Source organism: Elephas maximus, chromosome 10 (genome assembly GCF_024166365.1).
Source record: "Elephas maximus indicus isolate mEleMax1 chromosome 10, mEleMax1 primary haplotype, whole genome shotgun sequence".
NCBI lineage: Eukaryota > Metazoa > Chordata > Mammalia > Proboscidea > Elephantidae > Elephas > Elephas maximus.
Window position 1 is genome coordinate 15,639,913 of NC_064828.1, and position 26,359 is coordinate 15,666,271.

General features: G+C 45.4%; 1 protein-coding gene across 6 annotated transcripts in view; it reads left to right on the forward strand.

The window, feature by feature from the left end:
• The first annotated feature begins 671 nt into the window (after window positions 1-671).
• Window positions 672-26,359, forward strand: part of KNSTRN (kinetochore localized astrin (SPAG5) binding protein) — a 28,993-nt gene continuing 3,305 nt past the window's right edge. For 2 of the 6 annotated variants that reach the window (XR_007518945.1, XR_007518946.1), the window contains exons 1-9: window positions 672-880; window positions 1,167-1,261; window positions 5,649-5,781; window positions 6,415-6,462; window positions 7,365-7,470; window positions 7,687-7,780; window positions 8,816-8,871; window positions 9,646-9,720; window positions 18,640-18,778. Coding sequence is in view for 4 of the 6 variants with exons in the window: in XM_049898343.1 (XP_049754300.1) it covers window positions 672-880; window positions 1,167-1,261; window positions 5,649-5,781; window positions 6,415-6,462; window positions 7,365-7,470; window positions 7,687-7,780; window positions 8,816-8,871; window positions 9,646-9,720; window positions 10,418-10,549 (948 nt within the window). In the remaining 2 variants the exon portion in view is untranslated. Of the gene's footprint in view, window positions 881-1,166; window positions 1,262-5,648; window positions 5,782-6,414; window positions 6,463-7,364; window positions 7,471-7,686; window positions 7,781-8,815; window positions 8,872-9,645; window positions 9,721-10,417; window positions 12,295-18,247; window positions 21,333-26,359 lie in introns of those variants that run through there. The other 4 variants (XM_049898346.1, XM_049898345.1, XM_049898343.1 and 1 more) reach the window with 4 other exon arrangements.

The following is a 26,359-nucleotide window of genomic DNA, read 5'->3' on the forward strand; positions in this document are numbered from 1 at the left end:
CTGCTGCTATTCTCTCTCATAATACCTTGTACTTTTCCTTCATAGTTTTACCACAATTGGTAAATATGTACATATATTTATTTACCATTTCCTGCACTAGATTGTAAACTCAAGGGCAGACATAAGATTACTCTTGAACTTTGCTGTCCCTTCACCCAGTTAGGATAGTGGCTGTGCTCCATAGCACACAGCAAGTACTCAATAAACATTTGTTGAGTGAAATGAATAAGTGAATGCGTTAAGTGCTTGAGAACTCTGCCCCGTTATTAGAAGTAGCTTTGAATCTCTGCTTAAAATCTGGATAAATGCCATTAAAGTTAGGACTGCAGGTAGGTGCCTCAGGTATTTCAGTCCACAGGCTTTTCTCCAAGTCTCACCTGCCATTCTCCACCCTGTAACGTGAAGCTTTCTTCGAATCCAAATAACCTGTGCTCTACGTAATCAGACATCATGCAATAATATATCCTTAATAATCACAGACCAAATAATAAGGATTGTGACAACATGGACTCTCAACGTGGCCACGTTTGTGTCCCAAGCCCAGAACATGACGCGGGTGGCTCATTAGCTCCACTCAGGCCAGTAAAGTGCACCCCGCTGAGACCTGCGGGCTCCAACACCAGTGGCTGGGAAAGTCAGTCTCCCGCCTCTACTCGAATCTACCGTACAGCATGGCAGCTCCTGAAGCCATAGGCCAGGATAGTATTTTCCGTACAACATGGCTGCCTACGGAAGCCGAATCTCATTCCCTCCCGCCCAGCTACCGGAAGTTTCCATTTGAAACGGAGGCGGCGGACTCGGTCCCGGGTGCGGCAGTTACTTCAGAGCGTCTTTTGAACGAGATCGAGGAGGACTGCAGGCCGGAGCGGCGGGCTCCCGGGTTCGGCTCTCCTGGGACAAGGGATTGCGCTGAATGTGGGGGGCGGACGGAATGGGCTGGTTAACTCCCACTCATCCTTCTCGGCCTTTTGGCTAGGATCAAGTGTAAAGGTCATCCCGAAGAGGTCCTCTCTTTCCCGGCCTCTCCCCAGAGCCGGGGCTGGTCAGGTCGCGCCCGCCCCGAACCCTCGGCCCGCTTGGGCGCCCGGCTGCCGGCTAGGTCGGCGGGCCCTGCTGGGGCGGGCGGCCCAGCGCCTGATAGCTGACACCACCCTTGCATCCTCCAGGGTCCAGCCGTGCCGCCTCGTTACGATGACCAGCGTAGTTAAGACAGTGTACACTCTGCAGCCCCCCTCTGTGCTGAGCGGCGGCCTGCCCGCAGGTGGGTGTCCAACCTCGGTCCCCCTTGGGTCCCTGCAGAGCGACGTGTAGTGGTAGGGGGGTGTGTGTGCGGGGATGGGGGCACGGACCGGGGGAGTGCATTCCGTCGGCTCTAACAACCTACTCTTAAAACCAGGCTTTCTAGGTTTATGGTTGGGAGTTAGGGGAAGGGTCAAGTGGTGGGGCCTTAGACCTGCCCTGCTACCCTCCAAGACCTAACCCGTGCTGCTTAGATTCAAGCTGCTGGTTGGTCTACACTAAACCCTCGTGGCGTAGTGGTTAAGGGTTCGGCCGCGAGCTAAAAGATCGGCAGTTCGAGTCCACCAGGCGGTCCTTGGAAACCTTGTGGAGCAGTTCTGCTTTGTCTTATAGCGTCGCTATGAGTTGGAATCGACTCGTCAGTTGTGGTTTTTTTTTTTAATTCCCATTAAGCCAGGAATTGCCATTTCACGAGTTACCACTTTTATTTCCAGTGTAGACAGTCTCGAGGGCCTGGACTGTCCAGGTCGTTTGGGAAGTGGGATACTTGGTGGGGGGCGGCGGGGGGGACGGCAGGCACTAGGTTGTTGACACCATGTCATGTTTTTCACATTTATACCTTCCCAGTGTCTCTCATATAGTACTGGCTCAATAAATGTTTGTTAAGTGAAAGGAGAGAGGGATCAGCCTAGTCCCAGTATTTGAGAATAAAGAAGAGAGAGACATGATTAAAAACAACTAATTGCTTGGCCACTTGGCTTTGTTACCTTGCTTGTGGTTGAAAGTCGTTGCATAGGATCTGCAGTTGTCAGCTGCCTAATCTAGAGATTATAGCACAGAATAAGCTTCAGGCACTGGAAAACTATTGTGGGAGATGATGAAGCCGCCATTTCTGAGCCTTTCCCAGATGACTCCTTTCAGCTAGTTGATGAGCAGTAGTAGGGTTGATTGATCTGTGGGGTAAACAGGCTTTTCTCCAAGGGTTTAACAGCTTCTGTTGCCTCAGAACACCTGGGCGTTAATCCCCACGTCAGCAAGGGACTGAGGAATTGCTGGAAGACCCGAAGCCACCACATCTGCTGACCTAGCTCCGCTGTCTCCCTAGATTGCAGTGCCCCTTGCTCAGTGGGGAGTGACTAGCTCTCCCCAGCCAAGTTGGAGGTTTTCAGTGTCTTTGCTTCCTAACGTTGTCCTCCACTTCATGATCGTACATAACCTCAACAGTTAAAAATTTTTAGGCTGCCTCCCAGCTTTTTTCTTCCAATTTTGGGTATGGGTCAGTTGTTTGTGTTTTAGTTTTTGGAGTAGGTAATACATGCACATGTAAAAAAAAAATTGTTAGAGAACCATATGAAGTGAGAAACAAGTCTCCTTCCCTTCCTTGTGGATAACATAGGGCTAATTTCCAAAATGTGAAGCTAACTCATGGCCCTACTTTCCCACTTCATCATTTCAACACCAGCCACCCACATGCCCCTTTCTCTCTCTGACCCTAACCGCTCAAGAGTTGAGTCTCCACAAGTTAGGACTCTTCCTTCTAGCCTCTCTGCCAACTCTCACTAAACCCCCATTAACCCTCATGAGCTGGTTAATTCTCTAGAATGGCTCACAAAATTCATGGAGACTATTACCTGTACTTACAGTTACCCACTTATTATAACCAGACAGGACACCAGTGTAGTGACGCATCTGGCAAGCTCTGGGAGAGGCCCTGTACGCGGCCTCCCTTTTCTCCAGGCACATGTTGCTCCTCCCCTGTGCATGATGTTCTTACCAGTCCTGGAAGCCCCGAAAAGACAGCCCCAAGCCCAGGGTCCTCTAGCCGTTGGGATCTCGGTGGATATGTAGGATTGATTGTGTCTTGCCCCCTTCCTTCCTGAAATTAGTTTGCCAGGTATGGGGCCTGTGTATGTAGCCCCTACTTGCCTGGCTATTTTAAAAAACAAAGAGCACTTTAATTGCTCAGTCTGTTTTCAAAAACCATAGACAGAAAGCCAGATTTAGTTCTTTGCACCACACCTTCCACGACACCACCATCTAATTCCCCTCCTAGTGTCTCCCATTTTAAGGTAGTTGTGTTAAATCCTACAATGTTTCTCCTTCACTGCAGTGCGTGGGTTCTAGAAATATGGATTATTGGAACCAATTTGAGTCAACGATCATTTTATCGTTTTGATCGATTTACTATTAACTCATTTTTACATGGGGCTGATTTGTTATTGAGTATAACTTATTAATCCTTGGGAGCCCTGGCTGCTAACCAAAAGGCGAGGGCAGTTAGAATCCACCAGCTGCTCCTTGGAAACCCTGTGGGGCAGTTCTCTCTTCTATAGGGCTGCTATTAATTGGAATCGACTCAACAGTAACGAGTTTACTAATACTTGAGACAGGAGAAGGTAAAATATATTCCTCTAAAGTTACGTTTTACTTCAGACAGAGATGTCAAAAAGAGCCCTTTTAATATTTGCTTTGTGGGTGATGGTATCTAAAGTAGTGAAGTTGCCCGTTGAGTGTACCTATAAAGGAAAGACTGGTAACCCGAGAAATCCTATTCATTCCAAACTATTGCTAGCTAGAGTTTTCAAAATAAAGTCTTTACCAAATACAAAACCAATTTCCTAGTTTTTTTATGTTCCAGTTTCCAGTCCTTGGAAACTCTATGGGGCAGTTCTACTCTGTCCTGTAGGGTCACTATGAGTCAGAATCGACTCGACAGCACTGGGTTTTTATTTGTATGTTCCAGTGCTTTGTACCCCATTTCTTCAACTTGTCTGAGTTGTTGTGGCTCTTAACCGTATATCAAGCTTAAGAGAGCCATTTTATAGTGAACAGAGTGAAGTTAGTATAAGCTAGAAAAGCCCCTCTGTGTGTGTGTGTGTGTGTGTGTGTGTGTGTGTGTGTGTGTGTGTCAGGGGGAGTGCTTAACTCCAGAATAAGTTATTTGAATTTGCTGTGAAAAAGGAATTGTAGATAATTGGCACAAGGGCTGGGGGAAAATGCTCTCCTTTGGGAGAGAAGGGTGGCATGATAGGGCCATTTGTGTTATCTGGCAATGGCTTAGCAAGAAAATCAGAATAATGCCAAGTAGGAACCTCTAAACTTAATGGAAGGAGCCCTGGAAGGAGCTCAGTGGTTAAGCTCTCAGTTGCTAACCAAAAGGGAAAGGCCAGAGGTTTGAACTCACCAGCCACTCCGTGGAAGAAAAGACCTGGCAATCTGCTCTAGTAAAGATTTCAGCCTAGGAAACCCTATGGGGCAGTTCTACCCTGTCCTATAGGATCGTTATTAGTCGGAATTGACTTGATGGCACACAACAGCAACAAAACTTAGCGGGAAGTCTCTGGTTGGTACGAACAGTTAATGTGCTCAGCTGCAAACTGAAAGGTTGGAGGTTTAAGTCTTCCCGGAGGTGCCTTGGAAGAAAGACCTGGCAGGCTACATCAGAAAAATCAGCTATTGAAAACCCTATGGAACAGTTCTAGTCTGACCCACTTCTGGTTGCCGTGAGCTGGAGTTGACTTCGATGGCAACTGTTTTGGTTTTAACTTATGGAGGATAAACAGGTTAAAAAGACTGGTGGCAGAGCCGGTCAGCATGGAAGAGGGAAGGAAGACCAGAGGAGACACTTTCAGTTCAGGGATGAAGGTTTGTGAAACAGCCGCTGATACTGAAGTGTTACATGTATTCAACAGTTATTGAAAATGTATTAATATGTCAGATGCTCTACTAGGCTAGGGACACACAGATTATCTCTTTGAGTTGTTAGGGATACAGTCTGGGGAAAATAGCCACCAACCAACCAATTGCCATTGAGTCGATTCCATCTCACAGTGACCCCATGTGTGTCAGGGTAGAACTGTGCTCCATAGGGTTTTCAGTGGCTGAGTTTTTGGAAGTAGATTGCCAGGGCTTTTTTTTCAAGACAGACTTGAACCTTTAACCTTTCAGTTAGCAGCCAATCACGTTAACTGTTTGCACCACCCAGGGGCTACTAAAACAACAACAGCAGCAATGAAAAGAAAACGAAGCAGCTTGAGTGTTGAGTTAGGAGGGTGTGCAGAGTACTTGGAAGCTTAAGAAAATGGTACAGTTCCAGTGGTGCTTGACAAAGGACTCAGCTGTGTTCTGCCCTGCCGTCCTCCACTCTGCCTTTCATTTAGTTCTCTGCTTTTATCAACCTCCACATTCACATTGTACCCTCCAGCCATTCAGTCTGGTGTTTCATCAAGCTTTTGGCTACGCTCATTTAAAGAATTTTGGTTTCTATTTGCAGAAGTCTTATTCCGAACTAATCTTCAAAATTGAGATTGGCCAGCATGGTTTATGACAACTTGGAATGGACCTCCGTTACAGGGTTGCAGCAGCTGGGTCGTGCTGCTTGAGGTTTCACACTCTTGTTTCTTTTACAGACAAACAATCTCGAGCTACTTCTAAAAGTCTATTACCTGTTAAGTCCAAAGAAGTAGACATTACCAGACTTTTTCATTCAGGCAGTTCAGAGAATGATGTTACAAAAATCATCAAACCAAGACGAGAGACTGGGTAAGAGTCAGATCATTGGTATCTAATGAGAGCATCTTGCTGGAAATTGCTTAGCACCAGGAATGAGAAAACAGGGTTTTCAGGAGCACGTGCCATCTGAATGGGTGGCCTGTGGGCAGCGACCTAGAGCAGTGTAGCACTGCCGTGCAGTTCGTCAGAACCCTACGTGCTGGTCTGTTCTGAAGAGACACAGCAAGGCTTACTCATTGCTCTGAGTGTGCAAGTGGCAGTACTGTGGTCCAACACCAGCCCTAAGTGATATTTATGGGATGTGGGGACTAGGTGGCTGGCCTGAGCACAGTCCAGCCCCGTTGTAGTGTGTGTGTGTATATGTGTGTCTCCCAGCACAGCTCTCAGTTCCCCCATGAGTAAAGCTGACCTGATCTTGAGCAGGAGGTCTGTCAGGTTGGTGGTTGGGTGTGGTCAGGGGAGGGAAGCCTGTTCCTTATTAATACACCTTTTTTAGTAGTCTGTGGTAAAACAAAAGTGCATGAACCCTCAGAGCTTCTCAAGCTTGGGCTGTTTTCTCTGGTTCTTCACTCAGAAACTCAGGCTTTGTCCTGCCTTGTTGACAACACACGTAACAGTAGTACTGTGGTTTTCTGATTAAGTTTTTTGTTTTTGGTTCTCTAGACAGATGAAAGCTGCAGACCCTGCCCTTAAGAAGAACATCAGAAAGAGGTGAGCGAGCATCAGGGGAAATGGAACTAGGCCACTGTCGTAGGGTAGTGGGTCTCATTCAGGATCACGCTGCAGTCTGGGTTCCACCCCAGATATCTGGGTGGGGTTTTCAGGAGTAGAACAGCAGGTTTGAGAACCATCACTGGGGCAGGAATCAATGATGCTACTGTCTTGAGTAGCAGATGAGCTTATTGGGTCTCCTGTCAGGACCATGGCTGGTTCAGAATCTAACCCGGCTCTGCCAGTCAGCAGGAGCGGAAAGCCTTCCGGATCAGAGGAGCTTCATGTGGTTAGTGATCTACCCCATGTGTGCAGCGTACAACTACTCCATAGGGTTTTCACGGCTGTGGCCTTTAGAAGCTGATCTCAAGGCCTTCCTTCTGAGGTCCTTCTGGGTGGGTTCGAACTGCCAATATTTCAGTTAGTAGTTGAGCGCTTAACCGATTCTACCACCCAGGGATATTACTTATTAAATGTTTAGCCTGTGCCAGTAGCTGTGCTAAGAATTGTATATGCATTCTCTCATTTATTTTACATAATAATATGAGACATGGATGTAAATCCTAATTCTAGAAATGAGGAAACAGCTTCAGAGAGGATATGCAACCTATTGAAGGTCATATGGAGCCCTGCTGGCACAAGCAGTTAAGCATTTGGCTGCTAACCAAAAGGTTGGCAGTTTGAATCCACCAGCCGCTCCTTGGAAACCCAGTGGGGTGGTTCTCCCCTGTTCTGTAGGGTCTCTGCGTGTCAGAATTGACTTGATGCAGTCGGGTTTTGGGTTTTTTGGAAGGTCGTATGCCACTATGTGGTGAGACTGGGATTCGAACCGCTGTTGTGTAACTCCATACCCCGTAGTCTCAACCCCGTACCTCTTCATATACGTACAATTATTATTACAGCTACAAACCACTGAGTAAGCAGAAATCAGAGGAGGAGCTAAAGGATAAGAACCAGCTCTTAGAGGCAGTCAACAAGCAGTTGCACCTGAAGTTGACTGAAACTCAGGTAAGAGACCAGACCTCTGCCGTCAGCTGCCAAAGGGCAATGCCTGTGGAATCCTGAGGGATCATTCTCTGGGTGGGAACAAGCTTGTAATGCCTAAGTCCCCGAGGCCAGAAATAGAGGACACCAGGCTTGTGCTGTGGCTTTCCAAGAGCAAGGGTAGCAAAGATCACCCAGGGAATGGTTCAGGCCTGATCTGTCTGTGTGGCACCCCAACAGGGAGAGCTGAAGGACCTGACTCAGAAGGTAGAGCTGCTGGAGAAATTTCAGGACAATTGTTTGGCAATTTTGGAGAGCAAGGGCATCAACCCAGGTGAGAGACGGCACACAGCTGCCTTCAAAGGAATCAATGCACCACGCTACCCCTTCTTGGGCTGACTTCACTCTATTGATTATCTAGCATCTAGCATGACATCAGCTGACTCAGTGGGGCCAGGGGTTGCTAAAGATTTTGGAAGCTTCTCTTGTTCAGCTGCTTTCTCCCTCATGTGGCATTGATCTTGTTTAACAGAACGCTAGGAGGTTGTGGAGGGAGAGGCTTATCTTTTCCTTATGTGAACACGTGATGCCATTCACATGGTGCCAACAGGCATGCCCGTTCAGATAGACCAGAAGACGTTTCTTTCAAGGGAGGGGCACCCTGGTAACTTTCCCAGGTGGGAAGAGGGAGACATAATACCGTTTCAAGGGTTCCTAAACCTGGCTAACCACCGGAATCACTGAGGTTTAATGTGACTCCTGTCCTGCCCTGTCCCTGGAGAGCAGAGTCTGGAGTGAAGAAGAGAGCAGAGGAATTGCTCCAAGTCCAAGGGTGGCCTTGGACTGAGTTGAGGAAGGAGCCTGGGAATGCCCAGGGAAGGGGCCCAGGCCTGTTTGAATGAAGAAATGTTGGCTTTGAATGGTACTAGTTAACCTATGGGTTGCATTTTAGAATATATTCTTTATAGTCACTATATACTTTTGTATAATTTTAATTTACCCATATGCATGTGCTACTTTTACCTTATAATAATAAATTTTTGTTAAGGACTTAAAAGTAGCTTTGTATCTTGTAAACAAAACAAAAATCCAACCGAAACATTTCCTTTGGAGAAACTCCAGCCTGTTTCCACTAAGGTAAGGAGAAAGCAAAATGAATTTTTGTCCATATCCAAACCTAGAGAGCAAGCCCTTGAGGGTAAGCATGGGTGGCCCTGCCAAGAAGCAAACTCGGGGAGAGTGTCAGAGACTAGACGGTCAGATGAGTTTCTCTCGTGAGCTCCCCTGTGCTTGTCCACGGAGAGGTTTCTGTTCTGTTGAAGGTGCCGTTGCCCACGCAAGGCTGATTTGTCATATCTGTTGGTTTTAGGAAGTGAGACCCTGGCAGCACAACAGGAATCCACTACGGATCACATAGACTCAATGGTGAGGACCAAAGGACTATGGGGCGCTGGAAATCTGAGGGGCTCTGCTGTGTGCTCAGTACACCCCAATAAATGGCCTGTGGTTGTCCACGATAGAGGAAGAGAATAGAGAGATACGTACTCCCAAAATAGCATATTTTACTTGCAAGTTGGCTTTGTGCTTGCAAGTGTTAAGTGAATCTGAATTGAAAGTGTACTACTACTTTAAAACAAATAGTAAGATGAACCCGTATAAAGAGCTTTCTAGTTTCTCCATTCTACACCTAACCAAATTTCTCCCCTTATTCCCTTGCTGAGAACTGTATGATACAAAGATCCAGCTTGAGTTAAGTTTAGGTTCTTGGCTTCTTTTTGATTCCTTCCCTGAAGTAGGCAGGTAACTGTTTGGGCTTCAAGTCTCTTGAGCCTCTGTGGCCGCTTCCCCAAGAAGAGCTATCGTCATCTTGCAATCACAGACTAGTGGATAGGGACGCCTTCCCCAGCTGCCCAGGCCTTCAGCCTCCCTCCTGTGGTTACTGCATTTTGTTCATGTCGCCTTGCCACACAAAGCACATCACAGTGCAGTAACCGGGCCTTTCCTGTGGACTGAGTTCATCAAGCCTTCCCTCCCAGTTAAGTGCCTGGCATGTGTGGTAGAGGATCGGTAAATGATTGAATGGACTTAAAAAAAAAAAAGTGGACTTAGCGGTCATCTAATTCAGTGGCATTTTATATGAAGAGATGGAACAAAAGCTTCCACATTCCAGTAAAGATTTGTTGTGCATTGTACTTTCAGCTGCTGTTAGAAACTTTGCGAGATGAGCTGAAGCTTTTTAATGAAACAGCCAAAAAGCAGATGGAGGAGTTACAGGTGAGAGGCAGACATCACTGAGGCAAAAGTACCATTTTCTACCACAATATGTCGATACGTGGAGAACTCTTTCTGGTTATCTTTAATTGTTTTTATTTTGGAGTAATTTTAAATTTGTGGAAAATTTGCAAAGATAACAGAGACTTCATCTCTCCTAATGTTAACGTATTATCATGGTCTCTTTGTCAAAACCCAGCCAACGTTGGTGTGTTATTCTTCGCTAAGTTCCAGAAATCATTTGGATTTCACCAGTTGTCCCACTAATTTCCTTTTTCCATTCCGGAGGACTCTTTCTTAGCGATGCTCATGTTTCCGGGGCGTGAGGCAGTGCGCAGCACGCTGGGTCGCTCAGAACTGAGAGTTGGGACCTGTATGAGATGTGTGCTGTGGAAGCGTGATAAGGGCACATTTTAAGAATGAATCCTGTAGCAGGAAACCCAGATTCCTGGGTCTGAACTGCTGGAATGAATCATTGGCTACTGTACTGAATCCTGTAGGATTTCATTGCTCTAGGTTAGATTTAGGAGCCTTTAAGATAGAGACATAATTCCTCCAAACAGCACAGACAAACAAATCTAAGATAGAAAATAATAGTGCCTGTGAGCATTCCAATGGCCTTCCTCAGTGGAATAGAAACATAATGTTTACTGTGGTGGTGTTGAGTTTTGTTTTAGTTTGTTCATGTCATTCCATGCAGGCCTTAAAGGTAAAGTTGAAGACGAAAGAAGAAGAAAGGATCCGGTTCCTAGAACAGCAAAACATATGTAACAATCAAGTGAATGATGTTACAACCGCCCTTGAAGAAATGGAGCAGCTATTAGAAATGTGATAAACAGGAAGTGGCTAGATGGCTCCCTTTGGGGATGAACTCTCCCAGGAAGCCACTTAGGACATAGGCTTCTTGGCTGTGGTCTAGGACTCACCATTCCTGGATGGAAACAGCTTCTGCAGTAGGATTAAGGACAGGTTTATGCTGGAGTGGCAGTCCCACCTTTAAGCAAGTGTTCCCAACAGTCAGATCGGTCAGCTCTCCTGAGCCTCACAAATAGATCATTGAGGCCTATAAGAAGGGGGACCTGGAGGCTTGGCTCCACCTCCTAGGCAACAAAGCAGTACACCATTAGAACTGGGAGACTAAACCAGCCATAGCCGAAGGATCTAAAAGTTCACGTTCACGTGTACGGGAAGAAAACCTTACTTGTACACGGGAGACATCATTGAGGAGCCGTGCTGTCCCCTTTTAACCTAGAATGCATTCTGTCCCATCCTGGTTGGGCTTCTGCACCTCATTGTAAATTTATGAACTTGAAGTTGCTTGAAATGGTTTGGCTTAATAAATGGGGTGAAGGTATAGTAACAATGACACCTGAAACAGTACACCTTGGAGCTTTAAATCTAAATCACTTCTATTTTTTTTTAAAGGCACTTCTTTTAAAATAAATATTTCTATAAATATTCTGACTGTAACAATGAGGAATGGAAAAGCATTTTAACCTAAATGCCCACTGAACACTATTGAACTAATCTAGTTAACACGTTCAAGGCTCTGGCTTAACACAACCGTTTCCTACCGCTCATTAAGTGGTCTGTGGCCAGCTCCTGTCTTCCAGGAGTCCTAGCTAGTCTTCTGGGGATGTTGCCTATTTGTAGCAGTAGGTGCCTGAGTCCATTCACCAGGCCATGGCCACAAGCTGCCTGTTCTCCCTCAACTCCTACACATGATTATGTGCCTACTGCTTGCTTTGTGCAGCTAATCCTGAACCTGGCCCAGGCGCAGAGTCCTTCAGTCAAATGAAGTCCCTGGCCGGCCTCCCACTGATTTAACAAAGGCACAGCCATGTTCCATTTCCTAGTCAAGCTAGGCGGACTTTGGCTTTGGCCACCACTGATCTTTTCTGCACCTCCCAGTTTCGTCTTTATATACCACCGCTCTCACCGTAACCATCCTTCGGCTTCATTGTTTTCCAAGGCTGCCCAGAGCCACCCATCAAGCCAAGTAGCACCCACACCCTAGCTCAAAAGGCGAAAAGTCTTTGCCCTCAGACATAAGCATTCATAGGCTATTCCTCAAGTATTTGAGGGGAAACCTGGTTAAATCTCACCAGTGTGCTGAATGTTTTCTTCTGTTCACTTTCAGGATGTTTACAGTTTGAAAGATGGTTTACCAAAATGAAGTTGTAATTGGCATTTTACTTCCTCCTTCTTAAGAGCAGAGGGTGGAAACCTGAGATCCTCCCTAGTTTATTTCTAGGAATGTAATTGTTTGAATACCTATGGCTACTCGTCTTGCCCAGTTAGAACTTTTGTGTCCAGTTCTCACAAGGGATCTTCACCTGACTTCCCCTTGGCATAGTCCACAGTACTTGCACACGCTCTTGCCCTTCTCTTGTTCCCCCTTGACCTCTGCTTCGCCACATGCCCCTTGTGCACATGGAGGTGTTCTGGGCAGTAATCTGATCTGGAGCCTAAATAAATTTTTACTTGCTCTGCTATAGATTTAGCAAATACTGATCTGCCCCTTCCACTTTGCTAGATGTTGCAGGAAATCGTAATGTAGCATGACACTCCTAACCTCAAAGATGCTTACAGGCTTTTTGGGGGAAAAACATAAAAATGGTGCTGGGGCAGCATCAGACTTCTAGCTTCACAAGGGGGCAGGAGAATTGAGATCAACAGTCAAGGATGATAGCTATGAGATGGAGGTCAGACATACTTCCTCTCTAAAATTTTTATCAATTCTGTTATCAGCTGTCCCTTGCACAGCACTCTGCTGGGTTTGATAATTCGTTGCAGTAGCCACACACAACTCACAATACCCACGACTGTGGGGCTTATTAGGAAAGTAACAGGTCGCAACTTAGGATACAGTTCTTCTATTAGGACAGCTTCTCAGCTGAGCCCGCAGGCAGGCCTCCTTTTGGTCCTCAGCCTCTCACCTCAACTCTCCCCTGCGCAGGAAAGTGTTAGGCAGCTCTTTAGCTCTGCCAATAAGTGCCTGGGGGCACACCACTCTGCCAGTAGACCTTGGCCCAAAGGCACTAAACTGCTGGCTCAGTGGGTCTGCAAGCCTAGCTCCAAGTGCCTGCCAGTAAGGTTCCTGCCCAAAGGTGCTCAGCTCTCTAGGTTTGTGGGTCTACACATCCACTGTAGACACCTCACTCCCCGGGCTGAGAAGCCCACAGTGCCATCTCCTGCCAGTCTCCCAGTTCTGCCGCTTCTCACTGTCTCATGCTGTCTCTGGTGTTACAGCTGTTGCTCCTGTCTCCTGGGCGTAGGAGGATCTCTGTGCAGGGACCATGGGTCCAAAGGAGGCCCTCCACTCCCAACTTTTCTTCTTGGTGTGATGATCCCCCTCCCCCTGCTCTCTTTCTAGCAGATAGCAAAACTAATGAATCCCCTCTTTAGGGCTCCATGCACCTTATTTCCATTATTAGCAAGCTGTCCAATTCCCTTGGTAGGCCACAAGCACCTTATTTGCATAGTCCCACCCAATCATTTTGTAGCAGTCACAAGACCATGCATGGCTAGAAGGCCTGTATTCAGTAATTCAGTACACCACAGAACTGCAGGTGACATACAACTTAAATAGCAAAAAGCAGTGCTTAGAAGTCGGCTGTGTGGTATAGCTGAGTGGTAAACTGTGGGCTAGTCTGGTTGGGACTTGAAGAGTAACATTGGGAGAGGATACCTAGCAGGCGAAGGGGATACCACCCAGGTGAGACAGGGAACTGGGTAAGAGCGCTGTCTGGGCTTGTTCAGAGGGCTCAAGAAGGGATTTTGTCTACCACTTCCTGAGCATCTTAACCTGCCACACAAGGTGCTGAGTACCTTTCGTACATTCTCCAGTACTTCTCATTACAACCAGGTAAGGCAAATATTGCCTCTTTTAACCCATTGCTGTTGAGTTGATTCCAACTCATAGCGACCCTACAGGATAGAGTAGAATTGCCCCACAGGGTTTTTAAATTTTTGTTGTCGAGAATACAGACAGCAAAACATAAACCACATTAATCCAAAAAACACAAAATAATAAATGTTGGAGAGGCTGCGGACAGATTGGAACTCTTACACACTGCTGGTGGGAATGTAAAATGGTACAACTACTTTGGAAATCTATCTGGCATTTCCTTAAAAAGTTAGAAATAGAACTACCATACAACCCAGAAATCCCACTCCTCGGAATATATTGTAGAGAAATAAGAGCCTTTACACGAACAGATATATGCACACCCATGTTTATTTTAGCACTATTTACAATAGCAAAATGCTGGAAGCAACCAAGGTGTCCATCAATGGATGAATGGATAAATAAATTATGGTATATTCACACAATGGAATACCACGCAATGATAAAGAACAGTGATGAATCTGTGAAACATAACATGGAGGAACCTGGAAGGCATTATGCTGAGTGAAATTAGTCAGATGCAAAGGGACAAATATTGTATAAGATCTTGAGAAATAGTTCAAACTGAGAAGAACACATTCTTTTGTGGTTACGAGAAGGGGGAGGGAGGGAGGGTGGGAGAGGGTTATTTACTGATTAGATAGTAGATAAGAACTACTTTAGCTGAAGGGAAGGACAATACTCAATACAGGGAAGGTCAGCTCAACTGGATTGGACCAAAAGCAAAGAAGTTTCCTGGATAAACTGAATGCTTCGAAGGTTAGCAGGGCAAGGGCGGGGGTTTGGGGACTATGGCTTCAGGGGACATCTAAGTCAATTGGCAAAATAAATTCTATTAAGAAAACATTCTGCATCCCACTTTGAAATGTGGCGTCTGGGGTCTTAAATGCTAACAAGCGGCCATCTAAGATGCATCAATTGGTCTCAATCCACCTGGATCAAAGGAGAATGAAGAACACCGAGGTCACAAGATAATTATGAGCCCAAGGGATAGAAAGGGCCATATGAACTAGAGACTTACATCATCCTGAGACCAGAAGAACTAGATGGTGCCCGGCCACAACCGATGACTGCCCTGACAGGGAGCACAACAGAGAACCCCTGAGGGAGCAGGAGGTCAGTGGGATGCAGACCCCAAATTCTCATAAAAAGACCAGACTTAGTGGTCTGACTGAGACTAGAAGAATCCTGGTGGTCATGGTCCCCAAACCTTCTGTTGGCCCAGGACAGGAACCATTCCCGAAGACAACTCATCAGACATGGAATGGACTGGACAATGGGTTGGAGAGAGATGCTGATGAGGAGTGAGCTACTTGTATCAGTTGGACACTTGAGACTGTGTTGGCATCTCCTATCTGGAGGGGAGATGGGAGGGTAGAGAGGGTTAGAAACTAGCAAAATGGTCACGAAAGGAGAGACTGGAAGGAGGGAGCAGACTGACTCATTAAGAAAAAAAAAAATTTTTTTTTTTCTTAGGGGGAGAGTAAATGGGAGTATGTAGTAAGGTGTATATAAGTTTATATGTGAGAGACTGACTTGATTGGTAAACTTTCACTTAAAGTACAATAAAAATTATTAAAAAAGAAAAAACCAATTCAACAGTTTCTACATTTGCAATTCAATAACATTTATCTCATTCTTCAAGTGGCAGCCATTCTCACCTTCCTTTTCTGAGTCCTTTTTCCCTCATTACCATAAATTCACTGCCCCTAAGGTATCTAGTCTTTGGAGTTGCTGTTGTCAGGTTTGACAGATGGTTTTTGTGTGGCCTTTCTCACCATGGTCTTGTAACCCCACCCAAGTGATTGGGCAGGACTGTGCTAATAGGGTAATTGTGGCCCACCAAGGGAATTGGTCAGTTTTGCCTTAAAATAGAGCCAATTCCAGAGCAGAGAGAGGATCCCACCATCACCAAGGAAGAAGAGCCAGGAGCGAAAAGCACATCCTTTGGACCTGGGATCCCTGTGCTGAGAAGCTCCTGTAACCAGGAGACAGAGAACTCGAGAAGCGGTGGCAGAGAAATGACGGCAGGAGATGGCATGGTGGGAGCAAGAAAGCTGCGTGCCTTTGGTCAGGAGGCTTGTTGGTGGAGTGAGTTGCCTCAGGGCACTTATCAGCAGAGCTAAAAGAGCTTTGTAACACTTGCCGGAGCAGGGCAGAGGCTGAGGGCAGGAGAGGCGTGCCTGTGGGCACAGCTAAGAAGAGGCTCTCCTTATGGAGGATCTGCTTTCCTGAGCCTGAACTGTAGCCTGTTACTTCCCTAAGAAGCTCCACAATCGTGAGTATGGCCTGTGAGTTCTTTGTGACCATTACCACGAATTACTGAACCCAGCAGAGAAGCAGAGAGTGCCCTGGAAGCGATGCTTGGTGTCAGGGTTGGTAAAAAGGTTGGAAGGCGGAGGTGTGTCTGACCTCTGCCTCACAGGAATCAGCCTTGGGCTGTTGATCTTGATTTTCTTTCCTCCTTGTGAAACTAGAGGTCAGACAACTACCCCCTGCCGTTTTTACGATCTATCACACAACTTTTGCCAATTCAGTTTTTTACAGGTACGCAACTTATTGACAGCACTTAACAAGAATTGGCTGTGCAGTCCTACCCTTAATGTGATTTTCCCATAAGCAATAACTCCCCTTTCCCCTCCCTTCCAACCCCTAGTAACTGCTAATAAACTGTAGTCTCTGTACAGTTGCCTTTTCTTTTTATGTAAGTGAGGTCATACAATATTCTTTTGTGACTGACTTTGTTTATGCAGCATATTGTCTTCAACCTCCATTCATACAGTAGCATGTATCAAGACTTCATTTCTTCTGCTGGCTGAGAGTACCCACTTTATCCATTCATTTATTGATGGGCATTTAGGTTGTTCCAGTAGGGTTTTCAAGGCTGTAAATCTTTATGGAAGCAGAATGCCACATCTTTCTCTCACAGAGCACCTAGTGCATTCGAACCACCAGCCTTTCAGTTAGCAGCTGAATGCTTAACCACTGTGCCACCAGGGCTCCTTTGCCTCCTTTTATAGCTGAGGAAATAGGCTCACAGAAGTTAAATTGATTTGCCCAAGGTCAAACAATTAGGGGTTGGACTAAGATTTGAGTCAGGGAATAATGAGGATGGAAGGTGCGTGAATATATACCAGAAATTTTGAAGATCCTTGAATGCCAGGCTAAGAAGCATGGAGTTTTATCTTCAAGGCCAGAGGTTTCCACTTTCTCAGTTCTGGTGCTCTTAGTGCCTCTGTAATTTTCTATGACACACCAAACTCAATAGCTATCAGTTAAGTAGTTAAGTCCAAACAATATATTTGTCCTAACAACTTAGTAGGTGTTTGAAGAAATGGTACACCTAAATCTAAAGAAAAAAATTGTTTCATTGTAAAATAACTATAGTTATTGCCTACTGGGGTGTTGGGCACTGCTGGGGTTCCCAAAGCTTGGCATCACACTGGACGCCGCCACTTGTATTTTCTGTTTCACATTGAAAGTACTGTTGCCCGATCTAATGTTGAAACTTAACCTGCTTGGAGCTAACAGTTCACATGGTGACTGACAGATGTTGACTGTCACTGTGATTCTCTCACAGTCTGAAATACCCCTGTGAGTTTGCTGTGGTACCCCAGGGTGCCTGGGCTCGCAGCCTGGGAACCACAGACAAAGGCAATAGGGAATCACTGGCAGATTTTGAGCAGGTGACCGCCATGATGAAAGTTACAGAAAAATTACTATGGCATTGGTGTAAAAAATGAGTGTCCGGATTAAGAGAATGGAGCCAAGGACAGAGAATGGACATCAAGAAAACATCATATAGGAATCCAGTGTGTTAGGGCCAAGACAGGAAAGGTGCAAAGAAAGATCTGAAACATGAGAAAAACCACAGAAATTAGTTGATGGCATGAGGGTTGCAAGAAGGAACCTACACGCGAAGGTTTTGAGCCAGGGTGACAGTTTAAGAATTGGTTATGAAAATTAGGATGTTTTAAAATTTCAGCTGGCAGCCCATTCTTTACCAGCCGGAACACACACAGCATGACGGAATTGACGTAGGCTGTGCAGCCAGATGGACCTGGGTTGGAATCCCAGTCTGCCCACTAAAAACTGACCTTCGGCATGTTACTTCCCTCAGCCTAATTTCTTATCTGTAAGAGCTAATATCTATCTTGCTGGGTTGCAGTAAGAGAGAAAGATGTCCAGCACCTGAGCCAGTGCCTAGCACAAAGGTACTAAAATCTTGGTGTGGATCTTGAAGCTCAAAATTTATCTTGGCAAGAGTCTCTCCACAATGTTCCCCTAACTTCCATTCCACTTAAGCTCCACCTCTTGACATAATGCCCTGATCTTACCCTGCCTTTGCATGCCTCAGATATATAACCCCCCTCTCATCTGGGTCGCTCCTATTGACTCTTAAGAGCCCTGGTGGTGCCGTGGTTAAGCGCACAGCTGCAAACTGAAAGGTCAGCACTTGAACCCATCAGCTGCTCCGGGAGAAGGATGTGGCAGTCTGCTTCCGTAATGATTTATAGCCTTGGAAACCCTATGAGGCAGTTCTACTGTGTCCTACAGGATTGCTGTGAGTCGGAATCTACTCGACAGCAATGGTTTGGTTTTTTTATTTTTTATTTTTAGGATCGTGTGAGGTGTAAAAATCACATGGAGGAGTGTCAGTACAAGGTGGAAGAAAAATCAAGATCAACAGCCCGAGGCTGATTCCTATGAGGCAGAGGTCAGGCATGCCTCCTCTCTCTGCCATCTTTACCAATTCTGGCACCAACTGTCCCTCCCAGGGCACTCTCTACTTCTCTGCTGGGTTTGATAATTCACTGCAATGGCCACACAGAACTCACAGACAATACTCATGGTTCTGGGGTTTATTAGGGAAGTAAGAGGTTCAGGAATGCTCGGGACACAGTTCTTCCATCAGGACAGCCTCTTCTCAGCGGTGCTGGAAGGCAAGCTTCTGTCTGGCCCTCCACCTCTGTCCTGCTTGGCAAGTGGTACAAGCTCCTTTGTCTCTGCAGGTAAGTGCCCGAGGCACCCCGCTCCTCCAGTAAGCCTCAGCTAGAAGGCACTGACTCTAGCTCCTTGGGTTGGCAAACCTGGCTCCACCCAGTGCCTGGAGGCACCCTACTCAGAGGACAGCAAGACTTTTACTTGAAGGTACTCAGATTTCTTGCTTCATGGGCTGGGAAGCCCACCGTGGGAAAGGGGAGGAGGTGAAGGAGAGGGAGGTGTTAAAGATGACTCCCAGACTTGAACAACTGTGCGCATAGAGACACCCTTTCCTGAGATGGAATCACAGGAGCAGAAGCCTACAGGCTGTATCGGGAGAGACGGAGGGTTCAGTTTTGAACATGGTAAACTTGAAATGCCTTTGACACAGTCAGTGGAGTTGTCAAGCAGGCAGTTAGAAACACACCCTTGAGCCCAGGGGAGAGTCTGATTTGGAGACATACTCTTGGGAGTCACTGGTATACGGATGTATTTAAAGCCATGACACTGGGTGAGATCACCACTTTGAGAAGGGTAGAGGGAGCCTTGGGGCCAAAGACAGGGATACACAGCATTTAGAAGTTGTGAGTTGTGATGATAAAGAGGTGCCTGCCAAGAAACCTGAGAAAGGGGTGCCAAAAAGGTGGGGAAAAACAAAGGAAGGTGATGTCCCAGAAGCCAAGAAGGAGGAGGTGGTGGTAAACTGTTGGAAGCAGTTAAAGGACAAGCAAGGTGAGGACTAAAAAACATCCATTTAATTTAGCAACATAAACGTCATTGGCGAGTGCAACAACAGGAATTTGGGTGGAGTGGATGGAATGAAAGTCACACTGGAGTGAGTTAAAGAGCCCTAGAGGGGTGAGAAGGTACAGATGGTGGGCTCTAGAGAGTGTGAATGGAATCGAGAAATTGGGCAGTAATTGGAGGCAGATGTGGTGGTCAAAGAAGCCCTGGTGGCACAGTGGTTAAACACTCTGCTGCTAACCGAAGGTCAGGGGTTCAAATCTACCAGCTGCTCCATGGGAGAAAGATGTGGCAGTCTGCTTCTGTAAAGATTTATAGCCTTAGAAACCCCATGGGGCAGTTCTACTCTGTCCTATAGGGTCCGTATGACTTGGGATCGACTCGAGGGCAACAGGGAACAGGGTGGTGATCAAAGAAGTGTTTTCTCAAAGTTGCAGTTACCATTGGACTACAGCCTTCAGTGTGGATTACACCTCAACATAAAGGAAACAAAAGTCCTCAAAACTGGAACATTAAGTGACATCACGTTAAATGGAGAAAAGATGGAATTTGTCAAGGATTTCATTTTACTTGGATCCACAATCAACACCCATGGAAGCAGCAGTCAAGAAATCAAAGGACATACTGCATTGGGCAAATGTGCTGGAAAAGACCTCTTTAACATGTTAAAAAGCAAAAATGTCACTTTGAGGGCTAAGGTGCTCCCGACCCAAGCCATGGTATTTTCAATCCCCTCATATGCATGTGAAAGCTGGACAATGAGTAAGGAAGACTGAAGAAGAATTGATGCCTTTGAATTATGGTGTTAGCAACGAATATTGAATATACGATGAACTGCCAGAAGGACAAACAAATCTGTCCTGGAAGTACAGCCAGAATGCTCCTTAGAAGAGAGAATGGCAAAACTTAGTCTCATGTACTTTAGACATGTTATCAGGAGGGACCAGTCCCTGGAGAAGGGCATCATGCTTGGTAAAGTAGAGGGTCAGCAAAAAAGAGGAAGACACTTGTCATGGACTGAATTGTGTCCCCCCAAAATATCTGTCAACTTGGGTAGGTCATGATTCCCAGTGTTGCGTGATTGTCTACCGTTTTGTCATCTGATGTGATCTCCCTATGTGTTGTAAATCCTATCACTATGATGTAATGAGAGGGATTAGCAGCAGTTATATTGATGGGATCTACAAGATTAGGTAGTGTCTTAAGCCAATCTCTTTCGAGATATAAAGAGAGAAGGGAGCATAGAGACATGAGGACCTCATACCACCAAGGAAGCAGCAGTGGGAGCAGAGTATGTCCTTTGGACCTGAGGTTCTTGCACAGAGAAGCTCCTAGGCCACGGGAAGATTAATGACAAGGACCTTCCTCCAGAGTCAACAGAGAGATAAAGCCTTCCTGGGAGCTGGCACCCTGAATTTGGACTTCTGGCCTACTAGACTGTGAGAGAATAAACACACCTGTTTGTTAAATCCATTTGTATTTCTGTTATAGCAGTACTGGATGACTAACACAATGCTCAATAAGATGGACTGACACAGTGGCTGCAACAACGGGCTCAAACGTAGCAAAGATTGTGAGGGTGACGCAGGACTGGACAGTGTTTCATTCTGCAGTACGTAGGGTGGGTATGAGTCGGAATCAACTTGGACAGCACCTAATAGCAACAATAACAGAAACTCAGTGCCCCCTTCCACTTACCCCTGGTAACCACTAATAAACTTTGGTCTCTATACATTTGCCAGTTCTAGATAGTTCACATAGGTGGGATCATACAATATATGTGCTTTTATGACTGATTTAGTTTATTTTTAATTTTATTTATTTTGTTGTTGTTGAGAATGTACACAGCAAAACATAAGCCAATTCAACAGTTTCTACATGCACAATTTGGTGACATTGATCACATTCTTTGAGTTGTTGCAACCATTTCTCACCTTCCTTTTCTGAGTTGTTCCTCCCACATTAACATTAACTTACTGCCCCCTAAGGTTCTCATCTAATCTTTCCAGGTGCTATTGTCAATTTGATCACGTATAGATAGATCTTTTTTTTTTTTTTTTTTATCTTAAAAGAGTTCAGTGCTCAAGGCAGACATTCTTTACCAGTTAAGCTAAACTATTGTTTGGTTTTAAGAAGACTTCAGGATATATATTTGGTTTAAGTTTTAAAGATTATCTCAGGGCAATAATTGTGGGGGTTCATCTAGCCTCCATGGTTCCAGAAAGATGAAAGTGCATGAGAACTTGAAATTCTGTTCTGCGTTTTCCTCTTATGATCTTCTATAGAATTGTTGATCAAAATTTTTAGCAATGATAGCCAGGCACCGTCTGGTTCTTCTGATTTAGTTTTTAAAATTATTTTTTCTCTTGGTGTTTTATTTTAGATAATTTCTATTTCTAGTTCTTCAAGTGTACTAATCTTTCCTTCTGCCATGTCTAAATTGCTCTTAATCCTACCCAGTATATTTTTCATCTCAGACATTCTGGTTTTTATCTCCACAAGTTCTTCCATGTATTTACTTTGTGAACATATTGTTATACAGTCATAATAAAGGTTTTAATGTCCTTGGCTGCTGAATCTAACATAGTTGTCAGTTCTGACTTGGTTGCAATTACTAATTTTTCTTCTCAATATGGGTCATATTTTTCTGCTTTTTGCATCACTGGTAATTTTTTTGTTAGACCCCAGATATTGTGAATTTTACTCTGTTGGGTGCTGGATATTTTTGTATTCCTGTAAATACTCTTAAACCTTGTTCTAAGTTGCAGTTAAGTCACTTAGAAACAGTTTGATCCCTTAGAGTTTTGCTTTTAAGATTTGTTAGGTGGGACTATGCAGTGTTTAGTCTATGGCTAATTTAGTAAGGCAAGGGGAAACCCTGGTGGCGTAGTGGTTGAGAGCTATGGCTGCTAACCAAAAGGTCGGCAGTTTGAATCCACCAGGCGCTAATTGGAAACTCTATGGGGGAGTTCTACTCTGTCCTATAGGGTCACTATGAGTTGGAATCAACTCAATGGCAACAGGTTTGGTTTGGTTTACTGAGGCAAGACCCTCTGAGAACTCTAACCAATGCCCTATAAATTATGAGGTTTTCTAGCCTGGTGGATGGGAATAGGCACTGTCCTCAGTCCTGTGTGAGTGCCGTCTACTGTTCCCTCTAATCCTTTTGGGTGGTTCTTTCCTTGGCCTCAAACAGTTTCCCACACTCATGCATTGAGCACTACTCTACTGAACACTCAAGAGAGGCTCTCTGCAGGTCTCTGGAATTCTCTGTGCACCTTTCTTCCCTGCCGTACTCTGTCCTGAGCAGTCAAGCAACTTGGTTGCCTAATGTCTCAGCTGTTTCCTCAGTCCAAGGAGTCTACAGGGTTCTGCTTGCGTTCCCTCTCCTTGCACCACACCCTGGAAACTCAAGTAATAAGCTTTGGCAATCACAGGGCTCACTTCATTTGTTTTTTGTCTCTCAGGGATCACTGTCATCTGCCGCCCAGTGTCCAGTGTCTTAAAAACCATCGTTTCACATATTTTTTTGTTTGGTTGTTTCAGGCAGGAGGGAAAATTGGATCCCTGCTGCTCCATCTTGGCTAGAGAGGGAGTTTGCACATACACTTCAAATATATTTTTCAAACTATGGAGCTACAGATTAAGATCATTCCATTTTTTCAAAAACGTCCACTCTATATTCTGTTTGCAAAGCCAATCCTCTTTGTCAAACCCATCCGCCGAATCAGAGTGACTTTCTATCAGAAAAGTCTGATTTCATTTTTCAATTCACGTAAATGTGGTTAATATGCATCCTGTGTCAACCACCTCAGCTTTGCCTTTTAATTCTTAGATGGAGAAGGCACAGAACTGAGCCACAGGGCTGCTCCCTTCGAAGCTTCTCATAGATGCTCTCTAGGCTTTGTTCACTTGGGGCCTTCCTTACGCCGAGCATTCTCAAGCAGTTCTTTTATTTGATTTTTTATGCTCCAGAGCAAAGTGCCAGAGTAGGATTAAGAACGAGGGAGAGGGGGCAAATGGAAAAGTAGAGTTTGGGACAGAGAACTGGCACACCTAAGGTTCCTTCTTAAAACCAAAACAAACCCACTGCCGTCAAGTGGATTCGGATGCATAGCAACCCTGTAGGGCAGAGTAGAACTTCCCCATAGGGTTTCCAAGGCTATAAATCTTTTACGAGAGCAGACTGCCACATCTTTCTCCCATGGAGTGGCTGGTGGGTTCCCACCACCGACGTTTTGGTTAGCAGCCAAGCGCTAACCAAATGTCTTCTTAGGTAGATCAATATGAGGAGTGAGAACATATGAAAAATGAGACTCTGGAAATTGATTCCCTTAAAACTATTTGTGCCCACTTACCTTTAGAAAGTCTTTGTGTCCCTGCAGGGAAATGCAGGCCCTGGTTTGAAGGCCTTTGATGCAGACTGTGTGAAGCTATTATAGGTTGAATTGTGTCCTCCCAAAAAATATGTGTTGGGATCCTAGCCCCTATACCTGTGGGTGTAATCCCATTTGGGAATAGGGTGTTCTTTGTTATGTTAATGAGGACATATCAGTGTAGGGTGTGTCCTAAACATACTTCTAAGTTATGAGAAGCAGCATAGACAGAGACAAGCAGGCACAAATGGGGAAGATAGATGTCACACCACTGACGGTCACCAAGGAACCGAGGAATGCTGGGAAAGACAAGAATCTTCCCAGGAGAAAAAAGAGAGGGAGTCTTCCCCCAGAGGTGCTGCTCTGAATTCGGACTTCTAGCTTTCTGCAACTGTGAGAAAATTAATTTCTCTTCTTTTTTTTACAATGGCAGTAATTAACTAAGACGGAATTCATTCATGGAGCCACTGCTGCTTCTTTCATTGTCATAGAAGGGATGGGGAGGGAAACAGGGTAGGTAAGTTGGAGATTTGATAAGGAAATTTCTGTCTGATGGCTTCAGTTTTCATCATGAAAAATGAGTTTTTTTTTTCCCCCATGGAAAAGTAGCGGGGTTGTTTTTGTTAGTTGCTGTCAAGTTGATTCTGACTCATGGTAATCCCACATGTGAGAGAACTGCTCCACAGGGTTTTCGAGGCTGCGCCTTTTTGGAAGCAGATGGCCAGGCCTGTCTTCTGAGGAGCCTCTGGCTGGGCATGAACTAGCAATCTTCTCACCTAGTAGTAGATTACTTAACCATTTGCACCATCCAGGGACTCCCCAAAAGTGGCAGGGTAGAGGGCACCAAATGTTTGAGGAAGGTAGAGAAAATATGAAGTGTCACTACAAAGAATGGAAACTAGTAACTAGAAAGGAAGATAGCTAGGCAGGACTGAGGGCCTATTTGACTTTGGTGGTCATGAATCTGCCAGTTGTGTGATTTTCTTCAGCAATGATGCAGCTCTTGTTTGATTGATGTTTTTGAATTTGGTAAATGTTCATCTTTTCCCTATGTTAAAGTGTAATGTAAATAATCACACAGAGGCCTGATGATAATTTTAAGAGTAGTTTATCGAAGTCCTTTCAGGGCTCCAGCACAAGCTGGCTTTGGAAGGCCCAACATTTCCATTAGTGCGTAGTGGCTTTCTTTTTCCCAGCAAATTGAGTTACAATTTCTTCTTTTAAGCATGAACGCCTCCAGACCTTGACTTTCAGTCTCCCCTGTGAATACAGGTGAAGAATTTGTGTTTTCCCTGTTCCCGGGTAAATGGGATTTGGGTGCATGGCATGGGGAGCCAGAGAGCTTGCCATTAGTCTGTGTGTATTATCGAAGGATGGGATAAGGCCACCAGAGAAGAAAAGATCAGCTCTCTGGACAAGGGGTGAAAGTTGTTGTGGTGCGATGGGTCGCTTTTGTGTGGCCTTTCTCACCATGGTCTTGTAACTCCCACCCAGATGATTGGGCAGGACTGTGCAGATAAGGTATTGTAGTCCACCAAAAGGTTTTGCCATCCTGCTGGGCTTGAAATGAGTGACCCCAGAGCTGGGAAAGAGAAGATCTATGACAACCAAGGAAGAACAGCCAATCACCAGCATGTTCTTTGAACCTGGGATCTCTGCACTGAGAAGCTCCTGGTCTCAGGAGACCGGCAGCAAACTGTAACCCTGAAGGCGGTGAGAAGTGGTGACAGAGGCCCGGCACCAGAGACTGGGTAGGAGAGACCAGCAGGAGATGGAGCGGTGAACTTATTGGCAGGGGCTAAAAGTGTTTGATAACACTTGCCAGAGTAGGTCAGAGGCAGAGGGCTGGGAGATGCGTGCCTGGCAGCACAGCTGTGAAGAGGCTGTCCTGATGGAAGAACTGCATCCTGAGTGTTCCTGAGCCTGAAATGTAACCTGTTACTCCCCTAATAGTGAGTATTGTCTGTGAGTTCTGTGTGGCCATGGCAATGAATTATCGAACCCAGCAGAGAAGTAGGGAGTGCTGTGGGAGGGACAGTTGGTGTCAGAATTGGTAAAGATGACGGAGACAGGAAGCATGTCTGACCTCTCTGCCTCATAGGAATCAGCCTTGGGCTGTTGATCTTGATTCGCCTTCCCACTTGTGATGACAGAGGAGGTCAGACACCACCTCCATGCCATTTTTACAGGTGTAAACCAATTTATCCTCTTTTCCAATACCCCTCACCTGCCTCCCAGCTCTGTCATGCATTGGGAGAAACATGGACTGAGTTGGGAGAGGCTGCAGAAATTTAGATTATAAATATCTCATAAAACGTCTCTTACAGAATCAAGCTCAAGCTGGAATATTGCCTGACTTTTTTTTTTTTTTTTTACCATGGTATAGAATACGCCTTGTGCCAATGAAATCTGAGATCCTGCTAGTTGATTCAATCTCTGTCTAACTTTGTTATGCTAAAAGCCCCTAAAGGGCCACCATCGTGGAAGAATGGCTTTTCCCACAGTAACAGACTATACCAAGTTATATTTTAAAAACATATAGTACATATACTCTGAGTGTGAGTTCAAGGATCTGTGACCCAAATAGGAGAAATGATCTCAAGTCCTAAATGAGTTTAATGTAGTCCTC